The following is a 17,927-nucleotide window of genomic DNA, read 5'->3' as shown; positions in this document are numbered from 1 at the left end:
GTGGGGGAAGCTAGCAGGCTGTTTTAATTAAAAAGGTTGAATTTTGTCCCTTACCACCCAAACCATTCTGATTTCATTTCCACTAGAACTTGAGCATTTAGTTTGAGTGATATGCCAATTACGTCCATGGTACTTTAAGTAATGAGTATACTGAAATATTCCTAGCTTTCTTTTTCCAGGTTGATTAGAGCATACAGTGGGGAAGAGGTGATCTTGGTTTTTTTTGGTTTTGTCATTATTGTAGAATTTCTGGACTAGAAATAAACTTAGAACAAATGCATGATACAAAGTTAGACTCGAATGTTCTTTTTGTTCTCTTAGGCATTTGAAAGCCTAACAACAAACATTGGGTTTGGTTTTTTTTTCCAACACTGATTTTTACAATGCACTGTAGTAATAGCAGAATGAGGTTTAAATTTTAAAATAAAATATGAAAATAATAAATCACAGGCTTTTAGTGTATTGATGATCACATAATTACATTGAAGATTTAAAATAAGCTTGAAGCTGCAGTTCTGGTATGGTGTTGTGTCTCAATATATTAGTCATGTATGCTTCATTCAGATGACTGAATTCTGTCTCCTGTTTATGTCTTTCCTCCAGAGATTTATTTATTTTATTTTTTAATGTAGTTCTAGAAGTTTTGAAGTAGAAAATGTCACTGCTATCATGTGGAACATTTGAGCCGTTCAGATATAAATGTATGCTGTGGTGTTACCCTCTGCCTGGAGGGGTGTCTAGGTGACAATATAATGTGTGCATTTCTGTTATGCTTAATCAGATAGTTAACATACTCTGCCTCATTGCCAGGAAATCTGTAATAACTCTGAAGTCTTAATGGTGAACATTATTCTCTATTATGGCTGTATGGAGAACCTGAAAAGTCTGTGAGATAACTGTCTCATGCAAAATATTGGTGGAAAAGAGCAAATACAAGTATCATAGAACCTGGCTGTTCTGTGGAGCTTCCATTAAGATAGCTTGTTCTTTTGTGCATCTTGTGGAAAAAAAGACACAAATTTCAAAATGTTTAGCCCTGACTAAAAAGAAGGGAAATATTCGAACTCGGATCAGAAAGCTGGGGACTTTTAGCAGGAGTTGGCACTTACAAATGAACAAAGAATGGTGTTTAAGCTTTGGGAGTGTTCTGTTAAGTAACTCTGAAGCGAGGAAAAATAAGCTTACCAAGTGGAAAAAGGTCATTAAATTGCAAAGCAAGAGAACTTTAGTTATTTTGCTAACATTTACTTCCAAGAGGAGAAGAATGAAATAGTGATTGTCAGAAGACTAAATAGCTACAGCCTTACATATAGGGGCTTTTGTGTTTGTTTCTGGGTCGAGGTTGTTTTTTTTTCTGTTCGGATTTTTTTGGTCTTTTGGTTTTGGTATTGGGGGGGGGGGGGGGAGGTGGTGGTGTGTGTTTGTTTTTTAATTATTTGGTTTTAAGCCTTGGATGTATCTGGTTTAAAGAAAAAACAACAAACTATCAAAGGTTAAAATACTGACAAGTTATGAATGAGACTGTAGTAACTTTCATTGTAGCCTATATCTATACTGTGGAGCTGTTTCCCACCATGGCAACTGCAAGCAGGAAATGGACAAGCAGTGTGTGCCGGGGTCGTGTCTCATTCTCAGAATGAAATGCAGCTCCCCACAGAAGAAGCTGGAGGAACTAAGTCTGCTGTGTAGGTGGTGTTATAGAGTCCAGTTCTTGAATACTGTACATGCTTTGACTTGCAATTATATGCAGTGGTGATTAAGGATAGTTGGCATCTTGGTGAAGTGTGACCTTTTTTGTGACTGAAATAGGCAGAAGCACACGACCTGCTCTTGAGTATAGGGCCTGTGTGTCCTGTCCTTTGGTACAGCACGAGAATATTTATTACTTGATGTTATTTGAAATGGTCAACACCCTTTGAAATGATTGTATGCTGTTCTGTTTATTCCTAAATGTTGTCAGCACATTGTCTGAAACAACAGTCAGAAAATATTCTAACTATTTTATTTTATTCTTTTTATTGTTTTTTAGCATCCTGCTTGATGAGGAAGGACATATCAAATTGACAGGTGAATAAAGGGAAATTGCAACATCTGGAGCTTTTCTGTTCATCATAAAATCTTTTAATTTTCTTTTCTTTTTTTTTCAGTAAACCAATATGGTAAAATAAGTGATTTTAACTGGTAGGTAATTTTTCTGTGGAGCAAATAGTGCAAATATGTTGAAATAAATCACATACATAAATATTTAAATATCTGCTTTATAATTATATCTGATGTTATAGACCTATGGTAATATGGGGAGGGAAGGAGGATTCTCTAAGCCCGTTATGTGTAAATAGTTGTATATACAAATGATACAAGCATTGCATTTCACATTATGGCAGAAATATTAACAGTGTGTGATTTAAAAAAAATTACATTTAGAACTATTTTTCTTTTTCATTCCAGATTTTGGTTTAAGTAAGGAGTCAATTGATCATGAAAAAAAAGCCTACTCTTTCTGTGGAACTGTGGAATATATGGCACCAGAAGTCGTTAATAGACGAGGCCATACACAGAGTGCAGACTGGTGGTCTTTTGGTGTTTTAATGGTAGGTTTCTGGTAAATGTAGATGGTAGCAAAACTGTGCTTTGCAAGGTTTCGTGAAACAAATCAAACATTGAACTCTTAAGGTGAGCTTTCAATGAATTCTCATTACAAAAGAAGTCTAAATTATATGAAATTAATAACAATACAGCAGAGTTCGGATCAAGAACATGGGCTAGGTCTCATATCAACACCAACAATATGCCATATTTTTGTTATCATTGAAATACTGTGCAACTATTGTAGCTTGAATGTTAGATACTAAAGTACACAGGAAAAATACTGCCTCTTCCAAGGCAGGGAAGAAATTTAGATCCAAATTTTAAATCTAAATTTATTCTCAAGTGGAAAAAATGAGTGGTAACTTTCTAATTAGTCTCGAGTGTAATTGCAGCTCAATGAAATAATGACTGCTGTTGCTCTCCAACATAAAATAATCTAAACGGCTCTGAGCTGATATGGGATGTAATTGTTCAGTTGCTTACAGTGTTTCTGCAAGGAGTTAATTTCTGTAAAGTTGCAGGATAGGGGGAAATAATGTGTCTATCAGAAATGGCTTTGGACAATAAAAATAGATCGTGTTTGGTATTTTAGGAGTGCTGAATGGCTTTTAATATTCATAATCTTTGTGTGCCTTTTTGACATAAAGATTAAATAATTGTGTTTGTAAAGGAAATGTTTGTTTCTTACTGCTTCTGCTACATATGACTGTAACAGTACAACTAACATGCACATTTTGTTGTGAGGACTCTTGTGTCTGAAAATAAGTCATCCTGTCGCCTTTTAATCATCCAGAATGCTGTTGTGATCTGAAAACTGACTATGTAAAAGCAGCACCTGATAAGTAAACTCGCTTAAGACAAACACATGCACACCCTCTCACAGGTTCACATTTTGTCAGTCAGAACACAATTAAAATGTAACTGCTGTAGCTGCAGAAAATCTGTTGTTAACACAAGCATAGTTAAAAGTTCACCTTTATAAAGTTGGAAAACATAACTTTGTGCTTATATATTGGGAATGTCAAAACTGAAAATTGCTGAAGGATGTTAGGTGTGACTGGTATAGCTGTCACAGTCTAAGAGTATTGCATTATAAGCACTTTGGCTTCTACTTTGAATACAAAAATATAACTATAAAAAGCAAATACTCAAATTAGTATATGGAATACAACACAGTTTTCTCTGACACATTTTTGTTGCTTGCATTTCTTGTTTACATCGTAATTTTTATAGACAATCTATGTATCCACTCTTAAATCATTCTTAATTAGAATCTGTGTTGATTGGGAATTCAAGTGGTTGTTGGTGTGGTATGAGTACAAAGTATCTAGAATGAACAGAAGTAACAGCACAGAAACAAAAATTAGCAAAACATCTCAACAAATCATTTGTCCTCTTTTCTTCTGCTGCTAGACACTAAGTATGTTTAAACCATCATTGAGAAGTCTATTCCAAATTGTCCTTTAAAACTATGACTGTTTAAGGAATGCCAGATATCAGAAAACATTAAAAGTTTTCAGAAGTATTATGTATTTGTTGAGGTACTCTCCTGTTGAAATAAAAGATGGTAACTTGGGAAGGCCAATGTTAGCTTATTCTTAAAGTACTATTGTCTTATTGATGTTGGAATATATTCTTTGTCGGGGCTGGGGAGAGGTGTCCCTGCACACAGAGAACAGGTATGCTGAGTTATTAACACAAGTGACAAATAGGAGCTTGCTAAAGAAACTTTGTTTCAAACAAGTGTAAGTGAAACATACAGCGCTACAAATGTACCTTTAGAAAAGTTTCTTTATAAGTGAAATTTGTGAGATTCGTTCTAATTAAAACAAAAGGGGAAATTTTTTTATGGTTTTGGCTGTCTTTCTTCTTCCTGACAACTCTTTTAAGAATTGTTAAAGTAGGGTTTTTTCACATTGGCATTATATTAAATTTTTAATTTTAAATATAAGTATATATATATAAAATTAAAAAGTGTCTGGCAGTAGTGAAGAGTTGGCATCTGTTACTCTCTGAATATCTCATCAGGTAGTAAGAAATTTAAAATTTTATTTTAATAAGGAGTTTTAAAGAATGCTGTTAGTGCAACTTAATGCTCTTAATGTAGATGTAACAACACTACAGTCACATGTTGTTCACTCAAGGTATCCGTGTATATTTTTAATGCTTATAAGGCTGAATGCTTTGAGTGGTACCAGAAAAGAGGGGAATAGAGGATACCTTACGGTCAGGATGATTTAAGTTTTCATGAGCTATTCATATGGTTTCTTTATCATTATTTTAATGACTTTAAAGGTATGCCATGAAAATTCATTAAACTGAATTGTTTTGTAATTCTTAAACCAAAAATTGGGATTGCTGCCTCAGATTGTTGGCTGCTGTGACTGCTGCCAGACTGCTTTCACTTCCTCATTTAGATCTGAGAACCCTGCAGTACACTGCAGCCCAGAGGAAGTTTCTTTATATTTATCTATTTTTACTCAGTCACGTTCAGAACAAATCGGTATTTTAACAGTGTCTGTTGCCTACTACCAGGCACTGTAGGATGTGCATGCACGTACTGTGTAGCTCTTACATGTTCTTTCAGGCTTTATTTCCTCTGTATGCGTACAGTAACCACTTTTCATCATGCATGTCTTTGTCAATCAACTAACCTTTTTCCCCTTTCCAATGAAGGCTATTACATGCCAATTTTAAAACCTTTGACTTTTTAAAGTATCTCTGCATGAGGAGAAATCGTCACTAACTTTTGACTGGGGAGTCTTTTTCCCCTACCCCCCACTCTTGAAAACTAAAATACAGTTATGTAGATCAAGTCTTCCAAGAATTAACATTTTGGGAAGGAATAAAACACAGACCATTGGAGTCTAAATTGTTCAAATAAAAGCATGTAAAGCAAGGTATCAATATAGGAAAATATTTTGCAGCTTTATAAATGGCAAAGGCTGCTTTAACATTCATAGTAATTTAAACTGTACAATGAGAAGTTGTTTTGCACAGACTTGGTTGTTAACATGCATGAATTTTGGAAGGTTAAGATGCTAAGTAGTTTTGACAAAAATTAGATTTTGTCCAGGTAATGTAATTGATGAAAGTTTTACTCTATACAGTTTGAAATGCTCACTGGTACTCTACCTTTCCAAGGGAAAGACAGAAAAGAAACCATGACTATGATTCTCAAGTGAGTACACTCTTATTTATATATCTCATCAGGTATTCTACAGGAATGCCCTCCGGGCTGCAATATCTAATTTCTGCTCTTCCCTCATTTCCAAAGGTACTTGTAAATCCTCACTCCCTATTCCATACTGTTAATTCCTTTTGCTGCCTATCTAATTTGCTTTTCTATTCCTCCCCCATACCAGGTACAGAGAATCTGATAGCAGCTCTTTAATAGTTTCTTTCACCATGTTATCTTTCCCATCTTATTTACATAATGTTTTTTAACCTTCTTACCCTTTTTGTTACCCTGTGTATTTTTTAACTTGTTGGTTTTTGGTTTAGGGTTTTGGTTTGTGGGTGGGTTTTGAGGTTTTTTTGGGGTTTGGGTGTGGTTTTTTTCTTTTGGGTTTTTTGGGGGTTCTGGGGGTATTTTTGGAAGTATTTTCTCTTTTTATCCTTCTCTACCTTACCAGCTCCTCACCCTACTTTTTTGTATTACTGGTGCTGCCAACAACTTGCTTCCCTGATACTTCCCCTATTTGCTAAAGTGCATCCTCTGTTATGTACTCCTCTATGACTCACCCAAGTTCCAATTCTCCCCTTTGCTATTTCCAGTATAGATTTTGTATTAGCTATATTGTGAAAATTGTTTTCCTTTACGCAGTTAGTGTTCCTGGTTTTGCTAATGAAGGCCTCCTTTTTTTCCTTGCTGATCCCCTACATATTCTCTGAACTAATACAACCTATGACATAATTGTCCTGCTTTTGGGACTGTAGCCTAACACTGTGCAAACAACTGTTTCCTCATATCATAGTTTCACTTCTCTTTTTCCATCAATTTTTTACTAATACCATTTTTCCCTCATCCCGTGGAAGCTCATAAGACTATTTTAGTTTTCTGCTTTGTAGTTCATCATTGTTCTTAGTCCTGTTATCACTTGTCTACCTATATACTGAAGACAGCATTTCTTTTGTATCAACAGCCTGTTTTGAAAAGTAAATATATGTAATTCTTCCATATTTTTACTAAGTAATTAGAATGTGAAAACTACTAGAAAACAAACTTGTTCTTTTCCTCGCTTTTGCTTTCATAATGCATATACATTGTTATTCTTTGCACTTGTTTTTCTTCCTCATATTTGCAAATGTAATTAGTTTCTTCTGCTGCCTCAACACCATACTAATTCAAATCATGTTGTGATTATAGAATGTTCCTTAAGAGTGTTTCCACTGCTGATAGAAAAGTCTTTTGTTCAGCTGTGTAGAATATCCTCCTTGCATCTCTGCAGATAATTGACATTCATAGTCATCATAGTTCAAAGAGTGGTGGTGAGTGGAGTTAAATCCACTTGGTGGATTTTTTTTAACTTGGTGGTCCACTGGTCACAAGTGGTATCTCCAGGGCTGACTGTTGGGGCCAGATCTGCTTAATATCTTTATGCATGATCTGGATGAGGGGATTGAGTGCACCCTTAGAAAGTTTGCAGGTGACACAAAGTTGGGTGGGAGTGTTGATCTGCTGGAGGATAAGAAAGCTCTATGTAGGGATCTGGACAGACTGGATCATTAGGCTGAGGCAAATGATACAAGGTTCAACAAGGCTCAGTGCTGGGTCCTCCACTTGGGTCGCAACAACCCCATGCAGTGCTACAGGCTTGGGAAGAGTGGCTGGAAAGCTGCCCAACAGAAAAGGACCTGGGGTGTTGGTCAACAGCTGGATGAGCATGAGCTGGCTTCTGCCCAGGTGGCCAAGAAAGCCAACACCGTCCTGGTTTGTATTAGAACTAGTGTTGCCATCAGGAGTAGGGAAAAGATCATCCCCCCCTGTACTCAGCATGGTGAGGCTGCTCCTGGTTCTTCTGGTGAGGAACACCTCAAATACTGTGTTCAGTTTTTGGCCCCTCATGAAAAGAAAGATATTGAGGTGCTGGTGCAGGTCCAAAGAAAGACAGCAAAGCTGGTGAAGGGTCTGGAGCGCAAGTCTTTCAGGGAGCAGCTGAGGGAACTGAGGTTGTTTAGCCTGGAGGAAAGGAGCTCAAGGGAAACCTTATCGCTGTCTACAACTACCTGAAAAGAAGTTGTCGTGAGGGGAGTGTTTGGTCTCTTCTCCCAAGTAACAAGGGAAAGGACAAGAGAAAATGGCCTCAAGCTGCACCAGACGAGGTTTAGAGTGGACACTGGGAACAAATTCTTCACTGAAAAGGTTGTCAAGCATTGGAACAGGCTTCCCAGGGAAGTGGTTGAGTCGCGATCCCTGGAGGTATTTAAAAGATGTGTAGATGTGGCACTTAGGGACATGGTTTAGTGGTGGACTTGGTAGTGTTGGGTTAATCATTGGACTCAATGATCTTAAAGTTTTTGTCCAACCTAAACTATTCTGTAATTTCAGATTTTATCTGAGCATGTATCCCTAAATACCTTTCCAATGTCTTTCTTTTCTCATCTTCTAGTCTTCGTAATTGCTATTAGTTTCAGGGAGTTGCTAAAAAAATGTAGTATGAAGTTAAGAATTTTTACCCCTGTTTTAATGTTCTGTACACTTAGAATTATTCCATACATATAAATCTATTTTGCTGTTGGTAATACAAACAGCTGAAAAACAGAAGGTATTTTAAAGTCTTCTGATAAGTTTGCATTTTTGTCTAGCCCTAGAAGAGTGGCAATATGTTTTTATTTTCTGTGTTCCAGTAAAGTACTATATTTCTCCTTAAATTTTTCATAAAACTGTTTAAAATGGAAAGGTGTACATATAAATTCATATTGTCGTAGTGCATCATTTACAGTATCTTGATTTCTTACCTCCCTTTCCTGAAAATCCACAGGAAATATATTTGTCTTGCAGCACATGTTTTTCTGGGACCTTTATTGCTCACATCATTACCAGGACAAGTTTCTGCTTATTCTTGTGTGTTTTACCTAAAACTAGAAACTCTGCAATTTGAAGAAATTGTAGTTTGCAGCAATAACATTAACTTATTAAAGTATCTTTTCCTCTTTACTGAAGAGGTATACCTTAATATAAAATTTTGTCTTCGTCCATCAGGAATGTCAGAAAAAAATTGCTGTCATTCATGTAGTTGTATAAACTAAGAACTGAGGATCTGGCATCGCCTTTTCTTCTGCTGTGTCACATGGCCAGTAAAGGATTTTGTGAAATGTGCTCCTTCATGATAGAAAAGGAGCAGTGACTGTCTTAATTGTGATTTGCACAAGGGCCTCCAATTCACTCCACTGTAGACTGCAGTACATTTCATTCCTCCAGAATTTCTTCTGCATATTCTGTTCCTGTTCACTTAGTCATTTCTCTGTAAGATTAATTGCATCTATGTTTTTGGCCTGGTTTTAGATTTTTCTAAGCTGTTGACCTTTCCTGCTGAACCTCCAGGGCTGTATCCTACTGTTGGAGCTGTTTGGGATTATAATAGAGATTTCCACCCTCTCCAGCACAGTCCTGTCATATTCAGATGTGTCTTCTCTATCCTTCAGTAACATTGTAAATGGTGTTTCTGCAGACAGTGCATTCCTTGCTTCCTTCTTACAGCTCTGTGATACTTTGCTGTGAGCAGAAATGACATCAAGTGAACACACAATGAAATCACTGCATATAAAGTGCATAGCGTTCAGCTGCTAGTGGCACATTGCAATTGCGGAAGCATTGAATGGCCCGCTCACTGCCAATTCCTCCACTCCATTGGTGGTCTTGATCTGCCTGTAGAGTGTTATTGAAGAGCCCAAAGAAGGCAAAGTATTTAAAGACTTCCCCACACACACACAGCCCTGGCTTCTTTAATGATGAAAGAAGTAGAAAATTTAGTAAATTCTAGTTTTAAAGTAATCAGTAGTGAATCAATGGCAATTTGTATGCACTTGCTGAAGTGACACGAAAGTAGACATCCACAAGTAGCTGGAGCACAAGCCACATCATGTCTTCAGGTTGAAACACTGAGAAAGCTTGTGTCACAAATTCTTACAGAAAAATACAAGCTACAGATTAAGTAAGAGATGGAAAGGATGTACCCATCCTTACCATTACCATGTTTGTAAGAAAAAGTCGGAGAATGGAGGCTCAACATTGAATGGAGAGGAGAAAAATATGGTGAGGATTACAAAACAAAATTAAATGACCGAACTACAAAAACTTTAATTTAAAAATTTAAAACTGTCAAGTTTCAAAGTAGTATTTAAAGGGGGGAAGAGAGGAGAAAGGAGTGATCTTTTTCTCTTTAACCTGCTAATCTTGCAAAATCTGTCCTATCTTAATGCAAATTCTACATTCTAGCTTAGGTTTCCTGTTGTTTTGCTTAAGTGTTAATTGCTGTATGTCATACTATTCTAGTGTTCTTACCCCTTCTGAAATGTCTTTTTTACTTACTGTTAGAATGGATTTGCTTGTTTGGTGCCATTTGGTAATAACTGGACTTAAAAGTGGATCAAAGCGTATTACTGAAATTTACAAATTGGTAAACTCTTATCCTATCCTAGCCTAACTACTCTTCTCCGCATTTTCTACCACCTCTTTCTCTACTCAAGTTCCTGAGTTGTTACTGAAAATATTATATTACTCAAAATGAGGAAAAAAAAACAAAAATTACAGGTTTACATGACTGACAGCACTTTTGCTCTACTTCTGATATCCGAAGGCAATTGCTCAATGGTGCTTTGTTTTGTTTGATATGGATTTGTTGAATGACAAAGGACAGGGGGAATGCAGAGTTAATTCTTACCTAAATATGTTTGTATGCTATTAATTATTTTTGTTCTATAGGGCCAAACTTGGAATGCCTCAGTTCTTGAGTCCTGAAGCACAGAGTCTTCTGCGAATGCTTTTCAAAAGAAACCCAGCAAACAGATTAGGTAGAGTGTTTAGGAGAATATTTTAAGTTGAATTAAAATATTGGTAATGCCAGTAATCATTAAACTGTACAGTTTATTGTGTAAAATGGATTTTGAAGTAAGAACATAGTTTGCCTCTTTGCTTTTCTAATGGTCAGCAAAATATTATCGCTTCTGCTAGCCATACATCTAAAATTAATACAGAACAAATAACAAATAACAAATATAATTTTGCTTGTTATTCTGTAGACCAACAAGAATATAATTGATGGACATTTTTCTTCCTTTATAAAAGGAGCGGGTCCAGATGGAGTTGAAGAAATTAAGAGGCATGCTTTTTTTTCCAAAATAGATTGGAATGTGAGTATCTAGTTAACAATCAACTCAGTAAATTTCTTTAAGTATTTGGTGATGTTGTATAACTGTTTAATTCACTCTGGCTTATGCTTTCTCTTCAGAAATTGTACAGGAGAGAAATTCATCCCCCTTTTAAGCCTGCAACTGGCAGACCTGAAGATACGTTTTATTTTGACCCTGAGTTTACAGCAAAAACTCCAAAAGGTAAAAAGAGAAGAATTAAACAATTTACATATCAAAAAACTAGAAATATTATTCCTGTTCAGCATATGTCAAGTGTCTTGTTGTTCTGGGTGTTACTGGGCTAAGTGAATGCTCACAAACAAGTATTCCATAGTTCATAAAAGTTTTTGCTGTCTTTGGTGTAAATGTATTGTAAGGGAAAACTGAGTTGTCCTATGGTAAAAATGAAGTAATCTTCAGCAACAAAACATACACCTAAATTCAATTTTCTTAGCTAAGTAATCTCTTTTTTAATGAAATTAAAAAAAAAGGTTATCCGCATCTGTATCTGTTTAAAGGCTATATTCTGTGCCTTCGTTTAATTCATGATGGTGACTCCATGCTATGTATATATAGAAGCTGAGTCTTCATTTCAGACTTCAGGGGGCAAATTTGCTGTTTCAGTGTAATCTGTCTCTGCATAGTTTTACATTGATCTATTCAAAATATGATAGAAATTTTTGTCTTTACAAATTCAGGGTGTTACCAAAATTTGAGTACTACTACTCCATAGATACAAATATGCTTCTGTATGTAAATATTTTCTGCAAAGTAACGTGTTTTGTATAATAAAATATTGTCTGACAGCAATAGCTTTGCAGTCATAAATCATGAGTTGTGTTTCTAGATGCTGTCTGCAAAGCAATTCAATAATTATTTATATTTTGGTCCTCAGAAACACTTTCTGCAAATTCCAGTTTCTGTGTACTTTATAGCATAAAGCTGTAGTTTGCTTTTCAGAGTAGTCATAATCTCATCTCTACGTTTTAAAAACTCTGCTCATAAGTAGGTGATGTGTTTTTCAGATTCACCAGGTATCCCACCTAGTGCTAATGCACATCAGCTGTTTCGGGGATTTAGTTTTGTAGCTATTGCATCAGATGATGAAAGCCAAGCAATGCAGACAGTTGGAGTGCATTCAATTGTCCAGGTGAGTACATGTGCTTAAAAAAAGGTCAGTAGAGCAGTATTTCTGTCTCTTGGTGGAGGGATTGTTTCCTTTATCACAGAATGAAGTAACATGACAAAAGTCATAGTTATCAGCTTTATACAAGAGAAGTAAAGATCAGATTGTAATATCTAATTATCCAAACCTCTGAAGGTGCAGGACCTGTTTAATTACTGAATAGTCACAGGTGTGATTAGGATGTATACTCTCAAATGAAAACATTCTACCACCTGTACTGTATTAACTCTATCAAGCCACAACTGTAAGGTGAAGGGGAATAACGGGCATCTCAGTCTTTCTTCCCCCATGCATGAAAATATCGGTTGATTCCTGCAGTGCAGTAGGAGGCATAGGAGTACAATTGTGAATTTTACCTGGCTGTTTTGTACTGCTTTGCCTTTTGGAACCCATGACCCAGAACACATTTTGCTCCTCCCAAGCCACTTGATGTGCCAATCTGTGATATTTTGTGACTAATTCCAGTGTAACATACAACTCAAAGTTAGGGTAGGCACACAAGCTTTGTCTTCCTAGCAATATCATAATGACTCTCATATTATCTCCTGTAGTAATAATTGTGAGATTGTCACTTTTAATAGCCTTATGCAGTCACTATTCTTACAGATTGCCTATTACTGCCAGTACCACTTATTTTTGGACAATAAGCCTCTGGTTAGGTACAATTTTTTGTGAAACAAGAAAGGTGGACCCCGTCCTAGAATGGGGGAGAGGCATGTCTTGCCTCCTTATGAAGCTGAGGTCATTTTAGACTAGAGAGTATACAATCAGCATGGAAAAAACAGATGAACATACAGGAAAGAAAACTGGAAGACCTTTACAAAACCTGTATTTCTACCTCCTCTTTCTGCTTTTAATAATTCTAATTACCAAGGAAGACTGAGTTGTGAAAAGCAACTGGTGATATAAATTGTATTGAAAACTTATTGGTGTATAGGTAGGAATAAAAATACCACATGAATGGGTTTATTTCTATCCTTTACTGCAAGGATATTTTGAAAATGCCTGAGAAAATTAAAAAATATTATTATTTGGACCATAACTATCCTATTTTTTTAATCCTCTCATTATGTCTAGAGTATTTGTAGCATGCTTGTTTGTACATATTACCTGTTCCGTGTGTAGTAAACCATTACATTTCAAGGGGTTTTAGATCCTTTCTTATTCTAAAGAAGCTGCCTGATTTGGTATCCACATCAGAAGGACATTTGGACCTGAAGTCTTGCTAAAGTTTCTGCAAGCTTTTTTTTATTCCTTCTTTCCCACATAGTTTTGTGGATCAAATTCAATTTCTATATGGTTTCCTTCTCTTGTAAAGGTCTCTTTCTCTGCTGGCTTTCCTCTGTGCCCTTCTACTGCTTCCTCACTCCTGTTTCCTCTTTTCTGTGCTGCAGGATATCCAGATAGTTTCCTGTAAATGCTTTGCATCCTTTGCACAAACTCGTTATACTAGAACACCATTTACTTCCCTTACAAGAGTGAACACTTGTCCTTCTTTCAGCTTTTTATTTCTGTGAAAGGATTTCTGACTGCCATTCCGTTCAATTTCCAGTTAATCTGATTCTATTCAGTATGTCTGAATTTTCCAGCTGGCATTCATCTATTCAGATAATAGAAATAGTGATGCTTTTTTACCATTACTTTATCATGTAGTCTTCTGATCTCCTTTGTTTTGGAGATTCATTCAAGGCCAGATTGGACAGAGCCTTGAGCATGGTTTAGTGTGAAGCATCCTTTTCCGTGGCAGGGTGGTTGGAACTAGATGATCTTAAGGTCCTTTCCAGCACTAAACATTCTATGATTCTATACATGTCTAATATATCATTTCTCATACTAATATCAAATAGAAGGTAGTGGTTGTTTAGACCATTTTGACCTAGTATAGCCATCAGTTTAAAATTCAGTGCAATTCAGTAGGAATTCAGAAACTTATTTTTAATATAAAGTTCAGTTATATATTTAGAATATTCATCATTTGATAATGTTATTTTGGTAGCAGCTGCACAGGAACAGCATTCAGTTTACTGATGGATATGAAGTAAAGGAAGATATTGGAGTTGGGTCTTACTCTATCTGCAAGAGATGTATTCATAAAGCTTCAAACATGGAATATGCTGTAAAGGTAATTACTTTGTAATAAAATACACTGTGGGGTATCATTAATTTATTTGCCATTAAGAACATAGCAAATAAGATTTTTTTAATGATAAAAAATTCAGATGCAAATGTGAATTATACTAATCAATCAGATAGAATATTCACTGAATATACTATCAACCAGATATGAAAATTTATATATTTTATAGAATTGCTGTGTGTTTTGTTATCTATATGCTGATTTAGGTGGTGGAAAGCAATCTTCAGTCTTCGAAATACCTGTGTAAGTGCGGTAAAACTGGTGGGAGTTACATGACTGCTTTTAGAAGGAAACATGAAAAATCTGTATGACTTCATAATTCTTTAAATGTGTAATTGATTACTTTTATTTAAATATAGCTACGTGTGGTTTTATTGCTTCCAAAGTACATTCAGGTAGCTAGGAGTTCATAACAGTGCTAAAGTCTGGTATACCTTTGAGAATAAGCTTTAACATTTTGTCTTTGGTAGTTTTTAATGTTGCTTTAATGTTATACTGTCAGGCTTTTTAGGACTACTTTGAAGGCATTCAATTCTTAATTGAAATTGGTGGAGGTCCACGAAGTGGAATTCCAAGGTTTTTGTCTTTATGTGTAACACTGTAGAGTTGAATGGTTACTTAGGAAAGCAGGTGTATAGATTAGTAGACTTGGGGTGGGGGGGTGGCGGCGAGAAAAAAAAGGAAAAATATTTAAATCCCATGCCCTGAGGTAGTTCTCTTTGAGGTGTAAACTGTTTACTATTTAAATATGTAAAATGGGATGAAAACTTAAGTATGTATTGCTATATCCCTGTATGGATTGTCTACTGGAAACGCTCCAGTTTCAGTTTGGTAGTTACATACTTGCCTTTGGTTCTGACCAGGAACACATTTTACTTTTTTGCTGCAATTCAAAGTAATTTCTTGAAACTGGAAGAAAGCACTTGCATAGCTATTAATTCCTTAACATTCCATAACATTTATTATGAATATTGTCTCGCTTTTCTGTTGTCTTTATGGCTTTTTTCCCCTCAAGGAATCGTGAAAGAAGAATAAGGTGATCAGTGGCCAATGTGTTGGGATAGTACGGTAGCAGTAAGGGCTTAAGGATATCGAGAGGAAGAAGGAGGTTAGACGGAGATGGAGAATATGTTAGAGAAAATTCTACAGTTCAGAAGGAGAGGAAAGAGTCAAGAATGCTTTTTAAGTAGGACAAAATAGTATTTTGCTTGTTTGCACAGGGAGAACTTCAGAGCCCAACAGCTAGCATCCAGAGGTTCAAATGAACTTATAATTTAATGCTAATCTGAATTAACCCTCAGGATTTTTTCCTTTTTATTGTTGGTTCCATTACTCTCCTGCTTTGTCTTTCCTGCACTAAACATTACTTTGAGATTAACTTTTTTTAAAAATCAGTTCATTAGCATCATCAAACCAGTAACTCATGTCACGTTAGGAACTTAAGTCTTACCTACTGAACAGCCTCGCATTATTTATCACAGTGTGAGGGATTAGATCACTTATCCTCCAAAACTGTCTTCAGATGAGAGATTTTTCCATGTTTTTCCAACATCTTTTGCTTTGCCTTGCTGTTACAATTTAACAAACTTTGTTTTGGTTATAATCCATGCCCTTTACCAACAATAAATACTGTTTATCTGTTTATGCTAATAAGCACACCAAAGTGTTACAATATGTAATATTCACAAAAATAATTATGCCTATGTATCTATTTGCTCCTACAGATTATTGACAAGAGTAAAAGAGATCCAACAGAAGAAATTGAAATCCTGCTGCGCTATGGACAGCATCCAAATATTATAACCCTGAAAGATGTAAGTTGTGTGATAAAAGACATCCTTTAGTATATTATAATTGCATATCACTTTCTAATTTGAGAAATTACTAACTACATTTTAGATTTATTGCATGGGTTTCAGTATTTAAAAATAAAACAAGTCCTAATGCAATTTATTCAGCAAAATCCAATTTTTTCACTGAGGTGTCTCGTTGTCATCTTTTAAAGATGCTCATATTTTGATACAGTGTAATCCTAAACAGTCAAGTAATTTATCCTTTGTAAATCCCAGGACAGAAATAATTCATTTAATGTTGGCTATATTTTTAAAGGAACAACAAAGTTAGTTTTGTTTGCTTAGTTAACTGTGTATCTATTTCTATTTAATTAGTCAAAAGCAATTTTAAACTTATATAAAGTTATATAACTGAGGACTCACTTATTAGCACAATACCCAAAGTAGTTTTCATGGACAGTAACGAGTATTACTCTGTAGTGGACAAAGTCTTTTCATGGTCAACACTTTTCTGTACCTTTATCTGATCTTTCTACGAAGATTATTTATATGATTTTTTTTTTTTCTTTTGGTATTGCTTGACCATGAGAACACTTTGATCATAAAAAGCAAAGAATAATCTAAATTGGAAGAGGTTTTTCATAGTGAACAGTAGATTCTGATGATCAAACAGAAAAAAGAAAATTGTCTTTCTTTTGTTGATTATGAATTAAATAGGATTAAAAATTAAACAGGCATGTGCTTAATGACTGCACACAAAGTGTTCTGGTCCCCAAAATCTAACTTCAGGCAAAACAGCTAACAATTTCCAGGAAGCTGAGCTCAGCTGAGGTAAGATTCTCAGATATCTTGAAGTCATAAATACTGTGGAGATGAGTACTCAAGAACTATGCCTAAAGTTCTTCTCCTGCCTTCACCTTACCAGTATCATGTGGTTTGTCCCTTTCTTGAGAGAGTAAGTCAGATATACAAGGGATCCCACCATGGAGCATGGGTTATTGCAAGCTAGATACCATAATTATAATCCCACTTCCTGTTTGTTCTGCTTCACATGGTTGGACAGTAAAGCTGCCTGATAGCAACTGTGCTAACAGGGAACTTGCCTCAGCATTTACTTTGCTTTTAGTGCTGCTTGCTAGGTTTATGTGTTACTTCAATTCATAATAGAGTTTACGTCATTTAAGCAGGAAGACAAACATAACGAATGTGAGTACTTACCTGAACTTCAGCATTATGAATATTTTACACTCAGAGAAACCCAGGCAGCCTTGAAAAGTTGTCACACATGCTGAATTATTTTAATCTGTAATTAATTCTTCATCATCAGTTATCTTCCAGCAGCAGCTATCTTGCATTCATGCCAACAGTAATAAATAAATAGCAAAAGGAAACTACAAAATAAAAAAGCCTTAAGTCTGCAGTTTCCCAAGCAGGGTTTATGGAAGTACGCCCAGTGTAAGGAAAGAGATATAGGATTCATATGCAATAGAAAGTTGTGTAATATTCACTAGTGTAAGAATTTGACATTGTTTGTTTGAAGTTTTCATTGTTCTAATGTAGATGCATGGGGCAGATTGCTTGTATATCCCACAATACAGTGATGTGCTATTACAATTTCATAGGAAAGAATATAAAGCACTTGGCTTTCAGGCCTCAAACCCATCAAGATCACTGTGTATTATTACACAAATAATGTAGCCTGTATTTCCCAGTCGATTTGACTCAATTTTTCATTCAATTCCATAACAAATTTTCAGTCTTTCTATTTTGAAATACAAAATGAAAACGTTTCAGCATTTAAGTGGATGTCTTTGGAAATTACAATTCTGCAAGAAATATCTTCTTTTCTTGTATTCAAAAAATAAAT

The 17,927-nt window shown here is 35.5% G+C and overlaps 1 protein-coding gene across 3 annotated transcripts in view; it reads left to right on the top strand.

Moving 5' to 3' along the window:
* Window positions 1–17,927, top strand: part of RPS6KA3 (ribosomal protein S6 kinase A3) — a 76,182-nt gene that overhangs the window by 44,793 nt on the left and 13,462 nt on the right. For all 3 annotated transcript variants that reach the window (XM_057419640.1, XM_057419642.1, XM_057419639.1), the window contains exons 8-16: window positions 2,030–2,067; window positions 2,449–2,591; window positions 5,700–5,770; window positions 10,517–10,605; window positions 10,880–10,944; window positions 11,043–11,145; window positions 11,970–12,094; window positions 14,127–14,252; window positions 15,992–16,081. In XM_057419640.1, the coding sequence (XP_057275623.1) occupies window positions 2,030–2,067; window positions 2,449–2,591; window positions 5,700–5,770; window positions 10,517–10,605; window positions 10,880–10,944; window positions 11,043–11,145; window positions 11,970–12,094; window positions 14,127–14,252; window positions 15,992–16,081 (850 nt within the window). The remainder of the gene's footprint in view (window positions 1–2,029; window positions 2,068–2,448; window positions 2,592–5,699; window positions 5,771–10,516; window positions 10,606–10,879; window positions 10,945–11,042; window positions 11,146–11,969; window positions 12,095–14,126; window positions 14,253–15,991; window positions 16,082–17,927) is intronic.

This window comes from Pezoporus wallicus, unplaced genomic scaffold, assembly GCF_028554395.1.
Source record: "Pezoporus wallicus isolate ANWC-B61680 ecotype Strahan unplaced genomic scaffold, APGP_CSIRO_Pwel_v1 contig_5767, whole genome shotgun sequence".
Taxonomy (NCBI): domain Eukaryota; kingdom Metazoa; phylum Chordata; class Aves; order Psittaciformes; family Psittacidae; genus Pezoporus; species Pezoporus wallicus.
Note: the sequence above shows the minus strand (reverse complement) of the source record. Positions and strands in the feature narration are given on the sequence as shown.